The following is a 19,711-nucleotide window of genomic DNA, read 5'->3' on the forward strand; positions in this document are numbered from 1 at the left end:
CTCATAACTCTCAGGATCTTTTAAGAAATGTAAAATGACTGTCTTACTGCGTCCAACCTCGGCAGCGATGGCGCGTTGCAAAAGGCCTTGCTTGTGCAGGTCAACAATCCTGCCACGTTCAAAGAGAAAAAGCCTTTTTACGTTTGCCATCAGGAGATCATGACAGTGTGACTGCCTGAAGGACAATGACATGAAAGCCATATTTTTGTGCAGATTTGACCTTTTTAAGGCTATGGTCTTAAACATTTGATCAGCTGATGAACAGCCTGTTTTGGTTTAAATGCAGTTTTCAATAAATTGCCTACTCTATATTTTTGTGTCTCTTGCTCCTGTTTCTTCTTTTGGCATTTTGAAGCAGTACTTACAACCCGTTAACGATCCACCAGCGCGAAATGCGAATACTGGTAATGTTTCCCCCGGTCTTAAGATTTTGTCCAGGAGTGTATATGCTCAATAATGTAAATAAATGCCCAGTATTCATCGGTCATTGTTTACTGCCATTCCCTCTTTGGGGGAGCTCAGATTTAAACCATTTACAACTTTGTGAGTAGAGATGTTTTACACTTTTTGACATATCTTTGTCTCTGTGCCTCGATCTATCATATGCTTGGTTACCACAGATAAACCAATGTTTTCTAAGAAAATGAGATATCACTTGTCGGACCAGTGGCCACCTTTGTAAACAAATGGCTAGAAATACGCTTGGATAGTTCTGGCAGGCAAGCAGCCAAGATCTTACAACATGTCTGAGCCAGTCAGAAGAAAGACGCTTATAAAGCAATGACGACACTTTCCTAAATTAGACTACCTCTACTCAGAAAGAAAAGAACTTTGTGACAATTTCAGCTCAGTTTGATAACCAGCAAACAGATTACTCTGATTATTATGGGAAAGAAACATCATAGGCAGATTCATATTTTATTACTTTGGTAGAATCATGAGGTAAAACTAAAAGGTTTCAGACAAAATTGTTAAAACGGCATCTAAAATAAGATAACTGGATAATAACAGCTGTTATCCTGCCAGCAGAGGGAAGGAGCGAGCCATTTAGTGCTCTCCAGAGATGCACTTTCAGATTCGCTTTATGTAACTTACAGCAACGCATATATGAGCTGTGTGTCATCTGAAGGTTTTAGGTAACAGTCACTGTTCTCCACCGGAGCTGCGCCCATCAGTTTTGTGTTCTACGCGCAACGCAAATGCTCCAGATATAAAAGCTGCTGTCAGTTAATGAAGGTTTGACGGATTCGATTGGACTCTTGTCATATCAATAATAATAAGACTTTTCACTTTCATGGACATCGCCATTTTTTATATTACTTTGGTCACTGTTGCTGTGGTTACTGGTAAGAGAATATGGGCTTGACTTGTTGTTTGGACGGGACATTTCCAGACTCACACCTGTAAGTAAATGCAGTTGTCAATTACTCTTTCCCCCTCATACACCTACATCTTGCAGCAAATCATATTACCATCTAAAACAACTAAAGCTTTTACCCAAACTTCCGGTTTCAACAGAAAATGTTGACATGGAAGACAACATGGGTCGTCTTGCCCTTTCACTGGGTCTTTATCAGCAAAGCATAGCTATTAGTGACTCTCAGTGTTGTTTTTACAATTATTCCTTTAGCAGAGTCCTTATTGCAACAGGTTGCAACACAAAGAAACGATGCACTTGCTAATATCTTCTTTAGCAGCTGGGGGAATTTAGAATTTTCAAAAACAGGACCGCTAATCCCTGCAGGTTTTCACAAAGTGGCTTGAACAAACCGTTTCATTGCCAGGATGCTGGTTTCAGGGTTCAGGGTAAGATCAGATTACTTCCAATGGCTGAAATCAGAGGAGACAGCGTTGAGCCTGTGAGACGTGAGACTCTAAACAGCTGAGGGGTCACTGCTCTCTGTGTTCACCCTCACACATTCATAAGCCTCATCACACGTGCACGCAGCACCCCTCTGGATCTTTTCTTTGAATGCTTCGTTTTTGGATGTTTTCCGCAGAGGCATTTCACAGTTGCTGAGCTTAATTAAGGACACTTTGTTGTACCTTCTCTGACAATGAAATGCATAATGCATTTCAAAATAACACCATCGGCTATGTCAGTAGTGTCAGATCATAGCTGACAGCAGACACAACGTCATTTACATCATATGTTGTTTTCAAACAGATTACGTGTGATCAGCATACTTGTCTAAATCATTTGCAGGGCTACATCTACTAAGGCTGATGACAGATCCCATAAAATTATGACCATTACCAGGAATCCTCTGCGGTTTCTGAATGCCTTCAGGTGACTACGCTGACACTGCTGCCATAAACAAAAGGTTCTGAACATTCAACTAAATGTTTAAAGTTTTCAGGAGGCCAGAAGGCTGCTGCCCTTCTCCTTAGATTTTATTGCAAGGTCTCAAGTAAGTCAAGCAATCTGCCCAGGACGAGCAATCCAACCTATCTTTAGCCACTGCGAGCAAGTGAATGGAGAGCCTGACTTATCTTCACTGCTGTCATCGAGGCTGCCAGTATTTTAGGGGACAGCAGCAGCTGCAAAAGCATTTAACAGTCTTCTACGAACAATAACACTAGGGGTGCCTCAGGACTAAACGCCACAGAGATCGTGGGACTGCTGGAGTGTTCAAAGGAAAGCGGTCTGATAAGGCTAAAACCTTCTTAAAAGGGGCACTTAAAACCCTTGGCAAAATGGGCAGGTGACACTGACTAGATGTTAATGAGGAGAACATACCGCAACAAACTTACCGAAGTGGAAAAGGATTATTCTGTAAAAAAAAAACAAAAAAACTAGAGCTTGAAGTGAGGGCCAGTGAAGCAGGAGAAGCTGGTTGCCGAGGAATGTATATTGACATTTGTCTCTGAGGACTGAAGAGAGGTAGGATATGTTAATGTTACAAAGTGCAGTTTGCCTGAGGTCAAAGGTCAGTCTAATTAAATTAGGAGCACAAACAGGAGGTTAATCTCCTTTTAAAGTCCTAGGGGAAATTCCTGATCTAGATTGGTGATGTTATACATTTAAACCTTTAACAGTTGGAGATATAATAAGAGTACCTGCTGTTCCTGTTGATTACATTGTGGAACATCTGAACACCTGTTTTCTTAAGAAAATATGCAGTATGCAGTATACTAATATAATTAGTGTTTAAAGCTCTTCAATTGCACTCTCACTTTATTTTGATGGTCACTTTAACACATTCTGTTGACTATAAGTAATGTTGCACCTACATGTGTACTAACTCTTATTAGAGTGTTAGTAGTAATGGTAGACTGGTAGGGTTAGAATTAGTTGACATGTAGTTGCAAAGTTACTTATAGTCAGTAGAATGTCTGTTGGAGGACAATCACAATAAAGAGTTAGCGGATATTAAGCAGACAGTCTACTAAAACTCTCATGGGAGTTAGTTGACATGTAGTTACAAAGTTACTAATAGTCAGTAGAATGTCTGTTGGAGGACAATCACAATAAAGTGTTAGCAGAAATTAAGCAGACTAATACTCTAATGGGAGTTAGTTGGAATGCAATGTTACTTATAGTCAACATAATGTTCAAAAGGGACCATCAAAATAAAGTGTTACGTGTTACATATATCATATTTTGTTGTCTTGTTTGTAGCGTAGCAAACTTATATGTGTAACATGATGAATAACTAGCAGACGTTTAAGGTTCTGAGGAGGAAACTTATAACCGGATCGTTTTCCTGAAGTTAGCTGTGCGTCATAGATTCCCAAGACTAGCGATTCATGTGCTATGCCATCCTAAAACAGATAAACCAGCCCTAGCGAATAAACATCCCCCTGTACACCCCATCAGAGGCCAAACTTGCAGCATGATTGAAACTGAGAAGCCACACATTAAAAAAACATTAATCATGAGGGCATATTAAACCAACATGATCTGGATTACTTCATATGCAACAGATATTTTCAGAGGAAGATATCACTTAATAGTACAGAGCAAGTGTTTTTTTCCTGAAACGAATGACAAACAAACTAATTTTGACAATGACATTTAACAGCTAAATTCGTAACTGCATTTGCTAAAAGGGGTGTGAGAGGCATAGCATATTTTGACTGAGAGGTCCCCATGGGGTGTGTCCTGCGTGAGTGTGCGAGACCTGTGTTGTATGTGCACGCGTGTTCTGTGGTGTGCTTTGTGATACCTGACACATGCCCTCTCACAGGTCTTTATTTAGGGCAGACTATATAAAGAACTTTCCCATTGAAATACAGCACCAGCTGTGTTAGTTATGTGTTGTGGCCGCTGTTGCAATAGGGCTAAAAGACAGTACACCTCTAGAGCTCTTCTCACACAAGGCATAATTTCTAAGAAAGTTCTGGGCATCAAGTATTCTAGTGTAATAGTATCCTTGCTCTCTGGGGAGAGCCCACACTATCAAATCGCACTAGTGCACATACCAACACCCAAACTCAACAATTAGTTTTTAATCAGTCTGTATACTTCAGCGGATTGTTGAAGATTTGAGAAATAGCTAATGCAGTCTTCCAAAATTATTGGGACATGAAAAGTTTGGTTATCAATTTTTCTCTTTTTCCGAGAAGATATGAGAGAAAAAATACTGTTAACAGACAATTATTGCTATGACAGGTCAAGTCAGGTGTTCCTTGTTGAAAGTTTTAACTAACAGTGAACCATATTACTTTAGTAAATTATGGCAAAAAGTCAAATGTCAATTGTAATTTTGCTTTAAAAATATAATAATTATGACCTTTATATAATATCAAACAACTTATATGTACCTGTAATGATTTGGCTTTGGAAGAGGTGTGCCCACGATCACGATGGCAAGAAGCAACTCTGCAGTAAAACAGAGCGGTAAAATTAATTCTATTTCGATAAAATTAATTTGTTATATACAACAGAGCTTAACATACAGTAAAGCTAAGTTTGATTTAGACAAGTAATTTGTTAGATATAACGCTGTTTAAGGCAGCATTATGCAATAAACAAACTAACATGAAAATTGCTGAAATACAAGTTCTGCAGATTTCCTAAATTAATTACATTAAATGATTTCCTGTTTGACTGACTATTTAGGTACTGGTGGCCTTTAGACTTTTGTTATTTGATAAGACTGTATTTACCAGGGTTTAGTGGAATTCAAAAGTAAAGAATTCCACTACACCTACATGTCTAAGGCCTATAAACTTCCCATTTTAATGCAAATTAGAGATGTTCCGATACCCTTTTTCCCTTCCCGATACCGATTCCGATACCTGGACTCAGGGTATCGGCCGATACCGAGTACTGATCCGATACCTGGGTGTGTACAGTATCTATACAGCTGCAATTCATACTAGCACTGTATGAATTGATAGAATTATTTTATGCCGTGTTTCAGACTTATCCCTTAATTAAACATGAACAAATACATACTGTGAACTAGAGTATTTTTATTATCTGACATACATTTCACAGCAATATATTATTTATCTTTCTTAAGTGAAAAAGAACTTAAAATGCAACCACACACTAATACTGTAAACTGAAAAGGGTATTTTAGTTTTACAATATAACTGCATAAAAAAGTGCAACAAATAAATCTAGGAATCTAAAAAATGATATATGAAAAATATAAGAAAATAATCTCTTTATAATTTAAAGTCCATAAACAATTTTGTTAAATAAACGGCATTTCAGTTTTGACCGCGGCTGGTCATCCAGAACAATAAACTCAATACATGCTGTCGGTTATATTTATCGCTCGTTGGCTGTCTTTTGAAAACTTTTCTCTTTGTTTGAATGAAGCTTTCAGAGATTGTTGATTCTGGCGCGGCTCATCCTTCTCTGCCCTTGCCTTTGTGTAATCGTGTTCTGCGGGGTGACGCGTCTTCAAATGCTTAAGTTACTCGTGTTGTTACCTTAAATTACTCGTACTGCTAAACAGCGGACATACTGCTATCGCGCGCGCGTTTTCTTCTTCGCTGCTCTAAACAGTGGTTGCTTGTGTGGCAACAGCACAACTTCCTGTGTCGCCACAAGCAACCACTGTTTAGAGCAGCGAAGAAGAATTGATCTCCGATTTGCAGCGTTATGCAAAGCTAGCGTGCATAACTAGTTATTGTTTAAGGAAATTGGTATCGGATCGGTACATGGGTAGAAGTACTCGCCGATACCGATGCCAGCATTTTTATTGGTATCGGCGGCATTTCCGATACTAGTATCGGAATCGGAACAACTCGAATGCTAATGTCTTTCAAAACTATCAAACAAGTTACAAATTCATTATAATTGCTCTTCTTTATATTCAAATTCAATACTGTTTGCTACCTCAATTCAAATTCAGGATCTGAACTGGAATTTTGAATGGTGCACAACCCTGGTATTTACATGCAGTATTATATACATGTATGAAATGGCTGGTTATTATCAAATCATATATTAAGTGTATTTTTTTGTTGTTATGATTTAGAGTCTTACTTGATAAACGGCTGGACAACAAAATTCTTTTAGAGTGATAAAGAGACTGAATGCCTGTAGCCTGTCCCTCTGAGTGGAGGTTGGCAAGTGAGCAGGGATGGATGTGTTTGGTGGAGCGCCACGGTTCCTAGCCTACCCTCGTCCAGTGGTTGTACAGAGTGGCACAGATGCAGTTCTGAAATGCCAGATCAGTGGGGATCCCAGACCAGCAGTTATATGGGAGAGAAACAATGAGAAGATTCACCCAGAGGGCAGATACCGGGTGTTTGAGGATGGCAATGTCTACAACCTTATCATAACTTCTGTGACAAAGGAGGACAGTGGACAATACATCTGTAAGGCCAAGAACTGTATTGGAGAGACGTACGCAGCAGCCACTTTGAAAGTAGAAGGCGAAGCACAGGAGAAGGAATTTCGGGAGGAAAATAAGCCGCGCTTCCTCATCAAGCCCCTCTCGACTAGGGTTGGACGAGGAGAGGATGCAATGTTCTCCTGTAAGCTATGGGGAAACCCTCGACCAGAAGTGATTTGGGAGAAGGATGGCAAGAAGTTGAATGAGATCTTTGAGAGCACACATTTCACCATCAGCTATCAGGATGGAGGGTGGTTCCAGCTAAAGATTTTCAAGACAAGAGCACCAGACGGAGGGGTGTACACGTGTAAGGCCAGGAATGAATTTGGAGAGAGTCTGGCAGGGGCTGTGCTGTTGGTGGATGCAGGACCAGGACACGAAGATGATGGGAACCGTAATGGATACACTAATGGCCACTGGAAAGCACATCAGGGAAAACAAAGAAGTGGTAGGCAAGTTGCAACAAGGCTGAAAGATGACCTACTACCAAACTCAGCCAAAGTGAAAATGTTTGCAGTGACAGAAGGGAAACATGCAAAGTTTCGTTGCTATGTAACTGGGAAGCCAAAACCAGAAATATTATGGAGGAAAGATGGGAGACTTATCTTGTCTGGGAGACGGTATCTCCTGTATGAAGACAGAGAGGGTTACTTCACACTTAAAGTTCTCTACTGCAAACAACAGGACAATGGAGTTTATGTCTGTTCTGCTTCAAACACTGCAGGCCAAACCCTGAGTGCTGTACACCTTATTGTCAAAGGTAAGAGTCACCTCATTTGGAATACGATAAATACAGTACAAATACAAATTCAATACAATTTTATGGTTTTACCACCTGATCTATAACATTATACAGTATATATTAGTTTAACATACAGTTTATATGGCCTGTACCATTAATAAGCCAGTTGCCAGCTGTTGTGTCAAGCATTTGGTTCCCTAATCAACAGTAACTTTTATGATGATTCAGTTGTAGGAAATGCATCAAGGGAGCTTTAAAATTACCTGACCAGGCCAAACTCATTAACATGAAATAGATTCCATCCAGTCCTATATCTGCAAAATCACTTAAGCTTTGAAAGGCCTGAGGCCCACACATGTGATAGAAATCTCTGGAGGCAAGATCATATTTCTCACATGGACCATAAAACAGTCAAAACTGATTGCTTTGCATGACTATATTGTATCAGAGCCAGGCAACACCATAATGCTCAAAAGGGTTTCGAGTCACCAAGGCTAAATTGAAGGTATGACTACTAAAGCAAGCACGAACAAGACAAAAAAATACATCAATAATGTCAAGGATGTGGTGTCAAGACATAACCTAAAAAAAAAGCAAGGTACACCACAAAAAAATAACTTAATGGGATTTTATTTTGTCTTTTTTACAAATTTTCCAGGATAAAAACTTAAAAATCCTTTTTTTTAAGTATATTTGAGAAGCAAAACTGCTAAAGTCTTAAGACTTGTATAAATCTTAAGTTTTCATAAATGTTTTCTTCAATGTGAGCCTTACTGCGCTGGCAGATTGTTTTTAAACTTGTTTACTTAAAATCATTGAACACCACAAAATACCCTCCTATTAAAGATACATTCTCTGAAAACTAGTCTAAATATCTTTAAGCAGGGTTGATTCTCAAAGAATTTTTAGATATTTTAAATTTAAAAATTTAAAAATACAGTACAAACAGTACTTTCCAAAATATAATAGTATAATAATACAAAAGCAACATCATTACTGATTACAGATTACCTCAAAGCCACTACTGGACAAAGAAAAGCAGTATCAACTAGATTACTTTGAATTTCCATGTGTAACAGAGGCCAGCTAGTAAGGAAACACCAGTTTGAATCCCGCTCAGAGCGGTGCGAGTAGAATAGGAGGGGTTACACATGCATGAATATCCATGCTGATTGAGGCTAGTGTATGCTGGTGTTGTTATAAAAGGTTAACATGCAGTTCACGAGAAAAACGTGCTTTTCGACCAGCATGGTTTGTCTGGTGAAGCTGTTCTATCAAGGAAGTCTTGCTGGCTAAGTTTGTTAAAAAGCATGCTGGGGACACCAGCACATCAGTATGCAAAACACTACATGTGCTGGTTATTGTCAGTAGGGTAAGGTAATGTGTGCAATGTATCTCTGAGGGAATGCAGATCTATCGATTACTGACATAAAGGAAACCTTTAAAACTCTCCTTTTTGGGTCCTTCCTTCTTGTGACAGAGCCACCTGTTCGATTTAAGCAGCCACTCAACGACTTGCAAGTATGGGAGAGAGACTTGGCTGTTCTTGAGTGTGAAGTTCCTGAGGACTCTGTTCCAATCACATGGTACTTAGAAGACAGACGACTACAGCCTGGAGCCAAATATGGGATGGAAGAGTGGGGGACAAAGCGTCGACTGACAATTCGTGATATTGGAGTTGATGACGATGGGATTTATCTATGCGAGATGGCTGATGGGGGTAGAAGCATTGCAGAGGTAGCAGTCAAAGGTAAAACAAAAAAGTTATATTTATTTGCCATCATCTGTCTGGGAAAACAAATTCATCTGATTAGCATTTGCAGTTGTATAACTTAAGTGACTCTCTTGAAGGCACTATAGTAAGAAAGCTGCCACGAAAAGTTGATGTCCTGGAGGGGGAAAATGCAGCCTTCTGTGTGGAGGTGGAGGAGGAGGAAATGGACATTCATTGGTACAAAGATGGAACAGAGCTAAGGGAGACCCATCAGACCATTCTCAAATCTTTTGGAAGGACACACATTTTGGTCTTTGTAAACACCACACCACAAGACTCTGGCTTGGTCATGTTCTATGTGGGTAGATCAAAAACTTCATCTCAGCTACGGGTGAAAGGTATGACAACTTTTCTTTGGAATTATTAATATGTAAACACTTGTATTCCAGAATGCCCAAATGTATTTTTTTTTTTTAAACAAACCTCTTCTTCTCTTGGGCTAATTTCAGCGGCAAGGCACTGTCCACCAAGCTGTCCAATTGGGGTACAGATAAACACAGAACGAGCGAATGCAGCTCTTCTTTCCTGGTTTCCAGCACAAGACTCTCGAAAGAATCCACCTTCAGGGTACATAATTGAGAGACAAGAGGTTGGCTCACAAGAGTGGCTGCAATGTTTGACTACAGACTCTGCAACCTCAGTGGAGATTCTTGGCGACAGTGTTCCATGCGAGGCAGACTACAGATTTCGGATTTGCAGTGTCAACAAATATGGAAGGAGTGGAAATGTAGAGTTCCCTCGAGCAGTTCACCTTGGTAAGCTCCTTTATAAGGCTGTCCATTGCATACATATAAAGAAAACACTAACAAAGCTCATTCTTTCTAGTTCCAGTTGCCAGAATCCAAGCACCTCTACAAGATGCTTTAGTACCAGAGGGCCAGGATGCCTGTTTTACCATTGAGCTCTCTGCCTCAGTAATAGGCACTTGGTTTCTAAATGGAAATCAGCTTCAAGACGATGACCGCTTCTCAATAAGGCGTTCACGTACACACCAGTCCCTACGCATCCGCGGGGTACGAGACACAGACAATGGAGCAGAGATCACCTTCATTGCTTACGGAATTCGAGATTCTGCTGCTTTGTATATACAAGGTGAATACTTAACTTTGATTTCCTTGCATTGAGATATATTTATGAGGATATTTACAATTGCTGTGTTGTATATATTCCTCTTAATCAGCTCCACTGGTAAAGTTCACTCCACTTTCTGAAATGGATCGAAACAAATTTGTGGAGGTTGGCAACCCTATAGTACTCTACTGTGAGCTGTCAGACCCTGAGGCTCCAGTTCGTTGGTATAAGAATGGTGTTGAACTTAATTCAATGGAAGGTCTGCATATCCAATCAGAAGGAACAATGAGGAGGATTGTCATCCAATCAGCGGATTTTTCCCACTCAGGAGTGTACAGCTGCGACGCTATTGATGACGTTATCAGGTTTAATGTGGAGGTTGAGGGTGAGTCATTTTTGTTCTTATTTCTCCTTTCAAAATCAAATGAATATGTCCAATAAAAGAATCTTGCACTTGCAAGTCTCTAAAGTTTACTAAATACTGCTGAATGAAAACACATATAGCCCCACCAGTGAGGTTCTCAGTTCTTCCGGAGGGTGAGAGGAACAAATCCATTGAAGCAGGCTCAACAATAGCACTGCAATGTGAGCTCTCAGATCCACTCGCCCAGGTCTCCTGGTACAAAGATGGTGCGAAACTACTGCCACAAAGTGGACTAGACTTCAATTCCGAGGGCACAAAGAGGGAACTGTTTGTCCAATCAGCTGAATTTTACCACTCAGGGGTGTATAGCTGCAAGACAAGGGGTGATGCTGTCCACTTCAATGTGGATGTTAAAGGTGATTTATATTTTTACAAGTGAATTAAGTTACATTTTTATTTTGCCAGACAAAAAACAAATGGCAAGACAATGACAATGTTGATTAAGACTGTACAGATGTTAAAATATATTTCAAATTAAATGTAAAAAATGACTATTGAAATCATAAAGTGGGACTTAAAACACTCTAAAATATCCATAGCCCCACCTGTGAGGTTCTCAGCTGTCCCAGAGGTTAAGCGGAGAAAGTGCATTGAAGCAGGCTGCCCCATTATTCTGCAGTGCGAGATTTCAGACTCTACTGCACAGGTCCAGTGGTACAAAGATGGGGATCAGCTCCTTGTAGAATCTGGAGTAGACATCAAATCAGATGACTGCATGAGAACACTCAGTATTCAGTCAGCACACCCATCTCATGCCGGTGTGTACAGCTGCACAACAAAGGATGATGTCATCAAGTTTCAAGTGGAGATAAGAGGTGATTTGCCATCTTTATTCCTGACTTACAAATTAACTCTATGTCTTCTTGCAATTATGCGACTAACAATCACTGCTTTCTGTGTTGCGCTTTTGTCACATTCTTTAGAAATGTTTCAAAGATTTTATGTTGTACATTACCTCTGTCTCCTTTTTCTCTGCTTTAGTTTTACAATTTTGGATTATCTTTTCAGTCATGATGTTCTTGTATACTCAGTTGTTACAGTACATGTTATCTTAAAGCAATAGGTCCTTTAATCTGGGTAATTTCTTGTAATTCTTGATGATTCTGATACGAACCATCATCTGTAGCTGAACCAGTGAGATTCTCAGCTGTTCCGGAATCTGAGAAGAATATATGCACTGAAGCTGGTGGCCACTTTGAACTCCACTGTAAGGTCTCAGATCCTACAGTCCATGTCCACTGGTTCCACAACAATACACAGCTTCAGCCAGAGACTGGTTTGGATATTCAGTCAGAGGGAGATGCAAGGACACTGGTAGTCAATCCAGCTGAGCCTAGTCATTCTGGATTGTACCGCTGTGAAACATCTGATGACTCTGTCCAGTTCACTGTGGATATCAAAGGTGATTTGTGACTTTTTGAGAAACTTGTACATCCAGTAACACATTTGCAAAACTAGATGCACACTAACAATTCAAGCTTTTTTGTTGTCTGCGTCTCTTAGCTTCGCTGTTATGGACATGCCTCTCACCATGCATCCAACTTATGGGCAGTGATTTGATACAGATGTTACATGTTTTGCATTACTTTATTTAACTTGCTACTTGGCAGATGGTCTGAGAAATCACAGATTAGGCAGTCTAGATAACATTTAATAATGGATATTAATTCTGTATATTCTTCAATAATGCAACGGATCACCTTTAGACCCACCGGTGATGTTCTCAACATTACCAGACACTGTGAAGAACCAGCTGGTTGAAGCAGACTACTCCACTGATATGCAAGGTGAGATCTCAGATCCAAATGCCAAGGTGTGTTGTTACAAGGATGGTGTAGAGCTCGTCTCAAAAAGTCAGCCTCATATCAAATTGGAGTGTACCAGGAGGACGTTGGCTGTCAAGACAGCACAGCCCTCTAACTCTGGATGGTACGACTGTGTGAGAACGGGCGATGTCATCCAGTTTAATGTACAAGACAAAGGTGATTTTCAAATATTTGCTTCTAATCTTCTTAATGTTTTTGTGTGACAACTAACAATTGTGTGCTCTTCGTAGCTTTTTTATTCTCTTTTAATGTATTCTGACTGTTACTTGTACATGCCCTTGGTTTCAGTGGCCATAATTGGTTCTGTCTTTCTGCGTTTTGAAAAATAATCACATTTAATAAAGCATTCCTCTATCAATGGTCATCTGTAGTGCCACCACCAAGATTTTTGGCTGATCCTGAAGTTGAGATGACCAAATGCAATGAAGAAATGGAACCTGCTGCACTGCATTATGAGATCTCAGATCCCACTCCAAATGTCAGCCAGACCAAAGATGAGGAGGTCATGCTTCCTCATTCTGAACCTGCAGCTGAATTTAAACCTGATTTGGAACTTGAATCTAAATCTGAATTTGAACCTGAATCTGATCCTGAAATTCATTCAGATGCATCTAGAGGAACTTTAATCATCCACTCACCTGATTCATCTCTTTTTGAAGTAAACAGCCCAAAGACACCAGATGATCCCATCCAGTTTGAAATGGACCAAGGTGGTTTGCCACTTACTTGTACGCCATTCTGAATTAGGAACATTGACATGACTGAAGCAAGTCAGTTATTGTTTTCTTTGTGGCTTTCCTAACAGCAGAACTGTCTCACTATGAGGTGTTCAGTGGTGATACCTATGATGACTCTGTCCAGTGCACTGTGGATATAAAAGGTGATATAATGCTACCTCAACCCAAGCCTTTAACCCAGCACCTCTGTGCCACTAACAAGGGTGGTTTTAACTATCCAATGGCTCTTCCTGGAGATGCTGGTCCCCTGCATCTTGGTTACCTACCCAAAACTGCTCCCAAAACTAATCCATGCTATCCTGTCTTTATCCAACATCCAGTTGGTCTGCAAACCCTTCTTCCAAACTAACACTCATTCTATAGACTTACATATCTTCATTCTTCATTGAAGCACATTTCATTTAAACCTATACTGTACACTGTCTACATTTGCTTGAGTCATCTTGTTCATGTTTCATTCAGAATCATCATCAGTATTGTGCTGACTGAATTATAGAGAACTGGAATACAGAATGAATGGTTGAGTGAATGAAAGTTGGTGATCTGACTTCTTGCGTAATCATGTTTTGTTTTTAATATGTGTTTTAACCAATATTTGACTTGTTTTTAGACCACTCTGTGATATGGTCATCTCTCTTAATTTTTTTTCAATCTTGAAATAATCTTAAAAATTAACCAATCGATAAAACTACGTCTTTATAAGCTTTTCTGATTACGAAGACAGAAAAGTACTTCAACTTTTCTTTGTGTAAACCACTCAACTATAGAAGAGTTCCTGAGAAGATCGGGAACTGAGGCTGAGATCAGATCTGAAAAAGAGAACAACAAACTCACAGCGGAAAGATCTGGAGAAGGCACCCAAATGTCCATTCCAACAACCTTCAGACTGACCGAAGAGGAACCGCAGCCAGAACCTATGCTACAACCAATGCTACATCCACAGTTACAACCAATGCTACATCCACAGTTACAACCAATGCTACATCCACAGTTACAACCGATGCTACATCCACAGTTACAACCAATTCTACAACCACAGTTACAACCGATGCTACAACCCCAGATACAACCGATGCTACAACCCCAGATACAACCGATGCTACAACCCCAGATACAACCACAACTGCAACCTCAGCTACAACAGCTGGAACCACAGTTGCAACCAATGAACCAGAAGAGTACTTCAATTTCCGAAGATGAGGGCTCAAATCAAATACAAGAGAGTGATTTGGATCAAGATGTCTTAGCTTTTAAGGTGGATGTTGAAGGTGATTTAAATAGTTAGCTCCATCATTCTGCAAATAATGATGAGAGCAAAATATAAGCCATTGACATTTACCACCTAACAACCATTTAACGTCATTCGTCTATTTGGATCCATTTACTGAATTTAGAAACAAAAACTGCCCTGTTCTATAATGTAGCTGCATTTTATTATTATTCACCCAGTAAAATTATATCACCAAATATTTATCTAACAAAGATCATCTCACTAAAAAATGCAATTGTATCATCTTGAATTTAACTTCTAGCAGAAAGAAAAAAACATTTTGATATATGAAAAACACTACAAACCTATAGTAAGATTATCGATTGTAAGGCTATAAAATACATAAGTGCAGTTTAGCTTAGTTGACTTAAAATATGCAATGTAATGTGTCACAATTGTAATACATGTCTCTTTTCATATAACTTGAAATATCCCTAGCCTCGAGGACAAATTCCACACCAATTTGTGGAATGGATGAGCACTTTCCTATTGATGCAGACTGTTCCAGTGTACTGCTAACTGAGAGCTCTGACCACACAACTCAAGAAAAACCTATATCCTGCCAACAAGATGAAGCAACAGTGATATCCAATGAACCTCCAACACAGAAAGAGCACATCCAGTCATCAAATATATGTCTGCAAGAAGCACATGAGACCGTTACCAAGGATGAATTTGCTTATCAAGAGGAACTGAAAGGTGATTTAAAGCTATGTTTAACACAGCATTAATGAACAAAAGCAACTAACTTCGTCTGGCTTTTTGCTTAAATGTTCTGTACCCAAATTGATTCACACTCTTGATAGATAACTCACTATACGATACTCACATTGCTTTGTCCCCTCAAAACTGAAGAATCTGGTCATAAAGAAGAATTATTTACACAACCATTTGAAACTGAAGTTGTCCGACCCATTGAAGGTGATTCTCCAGTTCATTGGTACAAGGACAAAATACAATTTTACTCTGAAAATGAAAATGGAAATATTCTTGAAATGAAGGAAGATGTACGAAGACTGAATGCTCCAGTCACTGACTTGGGTCAATCAAAGGATGATGACATAATATTTAAGGTGGATGTCCAAGGTGATTTTAAACTAGTTTAAATACACACAGCTACATAATCAGTTTCAGTCATTCAAGCTTTATTTAAAAAATAAATAACTAAAATAAAATAAAAAACAAAGCAAAGCAAAAAATATATGCATGTTACATTTAAATTATAAAAACATTTATGTAAAATATTACCTGCTTAGGTCAAATTGTCTGCTTACATTAAAACATATTAAATTAAACCCCTTAGCTACATCTTTGCAAACTTCAAGTATCCATGAGACTGAAAAGAGCGAGTCAAATGATGAAACAGTCATTGCTAATTTTTCACAACCTGAGGTATCAAGCACAATGGCAGAGGTGTGCTGGTACAAGGAAGGTGAGGATCTCCAACAATGTGACGTTATCACCCAATCTGAGGAGACTTTCAGAGCTCTTGTTGTCAAAACATCCGAGCCGTCTCACTCTGGGGAACATGCTTGTGAGACAGATGATGTCACCGTCCAGTTTGCAGTGGACCTACCAGGTGATTCATCAGTCATCTTCGCCAGCTCAATCCATCCGATTACCAAACTAACCACTTCAATCATGCAATTGTCACTAAATTTCTAGAATCTATTGTTCAAATAAATGCCAGACTAATAGGTTGTTGTAGGATGTTACACCGCTAATGAACATTTCAGTAAAGAAATTACTTTTTATTCAAGATTAATTGGTAATACCAATGTCTAAAGTGTTTAAAGAAACTTTTACTGTAATTGTCTCCTTCAGATATCTATTTAGAAATGATCCTTTTGATATATTACTACTACTAATAAATTCTACTAAATATATGGTATACTGAGGAAATTATAGAAAGTCCAATCACTAACAAATGTACAAAGGCAAAGGCCTGATACATTGGTAAAAAAACTAAATTTGTTTTCAGTATGTTTGTCTTTAATGTCTGTTTCCCATGTTTTGTCTTTGTTGTTAAATATATGTTACTTTCCATGTTGTCCTTTACTCTTGCGCTACTAATCTTTCATCTTATATTTTGATGTTTGAGAATGTCTGCTTTGTATTTTCATTTTATTGATCATTACAGTTAATAGTCAGCATATTCTTAAAGTCATGTTCATGCCAAACAGACTCTTTCATAAAACGCTGAATGATTGTCAATATTTTGGATCATTCTTGAGAATCAAGTTGAGAAAAACTATAAATATAAAATGAAATATATGTTTTATAAAAAGAAAACAAACAATATAAAAGTAAATGTGTCTGTACAAAATTGTCTGTAGCTCTTCCAGTGACGTTCTCCAGTGTCCCTGAGGCTCAACGGACCAAATGCATTGAGTCAGGAAGACCCTTTAAACTGCAATGCGAAGTCTCACACCCTGATGCGCAAGTCTGGTGGTACAAAGATGGGAATGAGGTGCTTCCTCAAGATGATATTGTCACTGTGAATGAGGAAGCAATGAGAACACTCTCTGTGCAAACTGCTGAATTATGTCATAGCGGGACATACAGCTGCCAGACAAATAATGACCTCATCACATTCCATGTGGAAATCAAAGGTGATTTGATGCTTTCTATCATGAAGTCACCACATGAGATGTGTGTAAATCAAGTCAAGCAATCTCCTTCATTTAACCATGTATAGTGGTTATTCAAAAGGCAAATATTTTGGCCTTTATCCCTCAAAAGTAGCTTGACATGTTAACTGATCACTCAAGCACATTAATTTATAAATACAAGAAAACCAACATAATAGCCAGTAATTTTCCACTAAATGATGCAGTTCTTTCTCTATGCCACTGACAACACTGTAGCTCCATCACTGAAGTTCATTCCAATTTCAGAAGTGGAGAAGAACAAGTCCACAGAAGTAGACTCACCAATCGTTCTGAAATGTGAGCTATCAGACGCTACCGCTCAGGTGCTCTGGTGTAAAGATGGTAAAGAGCTGGCCCTAAACCCTGGGCTAAATTTCCAAACAGATGGAAATATGAGGAAACTAACTGTTCAATCAGCAAAACTGTCTGATACTGGAAACTACACCTGTCATGTTCCAGGTGATACCGTATCATTCGTGGTGGACGTTCAAGGTGATTTTTACAACACTACCACACAAATTAACTATTAAATACTGTGTATGCCCTATATATATTCCTTTATATTTCTAATCACTCCCTGTGGAAAAAAAATGTATCTCCTGTAACATCTTTTACCATCCATTTAAACTCTGCTTCTCTCACTTCTTGATAACTGGGCAAATCATGTGACTAACACATCTGTAGGTTAAGACTGCCTAAATGTCTTTCAACAGATTTGTACTTTTTTTCACAAATTAATTTGTCGATAATCTAAAAAAAATTACATTTTCCAAATTTTCATAGCTCATCCTGTAAGGTTCTCAGCACTCCCAGAAATTGCAAGGAACAAGTTTATTGAAGCAGGCTGTCCCATTATACTTCAGTGTGAAATCTCAGACCCTACTGCCCAAGTTTCCTGGCTCAAAGATGGAGTCAAACTCCAACAAGACAGTGGACTTGACATCCAATCAGAGGGCACTATGAAGACAATGATCATCCATTCTGCTGAGCTCAAACACTCAGGCGTGTACAGCTGTGAGGCTGTGGATGATCGCATAGCATTCAAGGTGGATGTTGCAGGTGATTTTGAGTCTACATACTTTTTCTCAAAACCACTAACAATGTGTCAAATAACGCTTCATCCACTAAATGCTGTTTGCCCTTATCAGATTTTAACAAAGAAAACATTCATAACCAAATAATCAAAGCCCCATTTTGTTAAACCCTACAATTCTCTCCTCACCCCTTTAGCTGACACAAACAATAACTACTGTATAAAAAGGATTGTACAGGTTTTTTAACATCTTTCAAATCGCTTATTGCTATACAATATCACTATATTGTATAGATGATGTCACCTAATTTAGACCTGCTCATTAAGTTATGTTCAGAATAATAGGCTTCAGAACTATAATAACACGAGAGATCAACTCATAATATACACACAGACTCAGCAAAGTGTCTCAATCATTAGCCGTACGCAAGTTTTAATCTTTTTCATCAATTAATTTCATTATTTCTCATCGATTATCTGGATATATAACTTAGAAAGGCTTTTTTTTTTTTTTTTTTTTATTCTATGAATTTTGACTGAACAAAAATCCTCTTAGCTCCACCAGTGATGTTCTCAGCTGTTCCTGAGATTGAGAAGAACAAGTCAGTTGAAGCAGGCTGGCCAGTCATTCTCCAATGTGAGATATCAGATCCTACAGCCCTGGTCCAATGGTACAAGGATGGATTACAGCTCCTACCTCAATCTGGGGTTTACATCAAATCACAGCACACCATGAGGACACTGGTTATCCAATCAGCAAATGTATCCCACTCTGGGTTTTACAGTTGTAATACTGCTGATGGTATCAGTGAATTTTTTGTGGATGTTAAAGGTGACATATAAACCTTATCCAACGTATTCTTTTATATAACTAACAAATACATCAACTTAGTAGAATTCAGTTTCCATTGGGTGAAAGCATTCTTCTCTACCTTTCAACAGATCCATTCTGCTGCTTTTATGGGCTCCTTAACCATTTCCATAATGCAGGAATATTTTTGAAGCTTCACAAGTTTGTTTGCAATTTTTCCACCAACTTGTGCCATCCTTAGATGCTATTTAACCAGCATATTGGTTCTCTTTACTTATAAAATAAAAAAACACTTACGCTGGACAAGCATGCCTTGTAACCATTATTATCTGTGCTTAATAGCACTTCATTCTCACAAAGCTTTCATTAACTCTTCATTCTCTTTTTCTTTGTATTTCATTTGGCTTATAGAGTGGAGAAAGAGTTCAACAGGGCTGGCCAAGCAATCATCATCAGTGCTTGAATTGCATGTTTAACATGTCATACTTGTGTGACTAAGTAAAAGTAGCATAACAAAAAACTAATGACCACTTCCTTCTCATTGCAGCACCTCCTGTGACATTTGCCTACAT

General features: G+C 38.7%; 1 protein-coding gene across 11 annotated transcripts; it reads left to right on the forward strand.

Moving 5' to 3' along the window:
• Positions 1–2,548: 2,548 nt before the first annotated feature.
• On the forward strand, positions 2,549–19,679 carry LOC130079671 (obscurin-like protein 1). 11 transcript variants are annotated; one of them, XM_056245012.1, is made up of 22 exons: positions 2,549–2,884; positions 6,441–7,560; positions 9,023–9,292; positions 9,394–9,654; positions 9,766–10,071; positions 10,142–10,408; positions 10,497–10,772; positions 10,892–11,167; positions 11,351–11,626; positions 11,938–12,213; positions 12,518–12,793; positions 13,009–13,347; positions 13,443–13,517; positions 14,142–14,642; positions 15,083–15,343; positions 15,500–15,730; positions 15,948–16,223; positions 16,981–17,256; positions 17,512–17,787; positions 18,079–18,354; positions 18,885–19,160; positions 19,271–19,679. In XM_056245012.1, exons 2-22 carry the CDS (start codon positions 6,546–6,548, stop codon positions 19,378–19,380), a joined length of 6,396 nt encoding a protein of 2,131 aa, XP_056100987.1. In that variant the 5' UTR covers positions 2,549–2,884; positions 6,441–6,545; the 3' UTR covers positions 19,381–19,679. The 11 variants fall into 11 exon arrangements, with proteins under 11 accessions (XP_056100987.1, XP_056100991.1, XP_056100990.1 ...); XM_056245016.1 differs by having other exon boundaries at positions 17,542–17,787; XM_056245015.1 differs by having other exon boundaries at positions 15,515–15,730.
• Positions 19,680–19,711: the final 32 nt, after the last annotated feature.

Source organism: Rhinichthys klamathensis, unplaced genomic scaffold (assembly GCF_029890125.1).
Source record: "Rhinichthys klamathensis goyatoka isolate OS25496 unplaced genomic scaffold, OSU_Roscu_1.1 h1tg001221l_1, whole genome shotgun sequence".
NCBI classification, from domain to species: domain Eukaryota; kingdom Metazoa; phylum Chordata; class Actinopteri; order Cypriniformes; family Leuciscidae; genus Rhinichthys; species Rhinichthys klamathensis.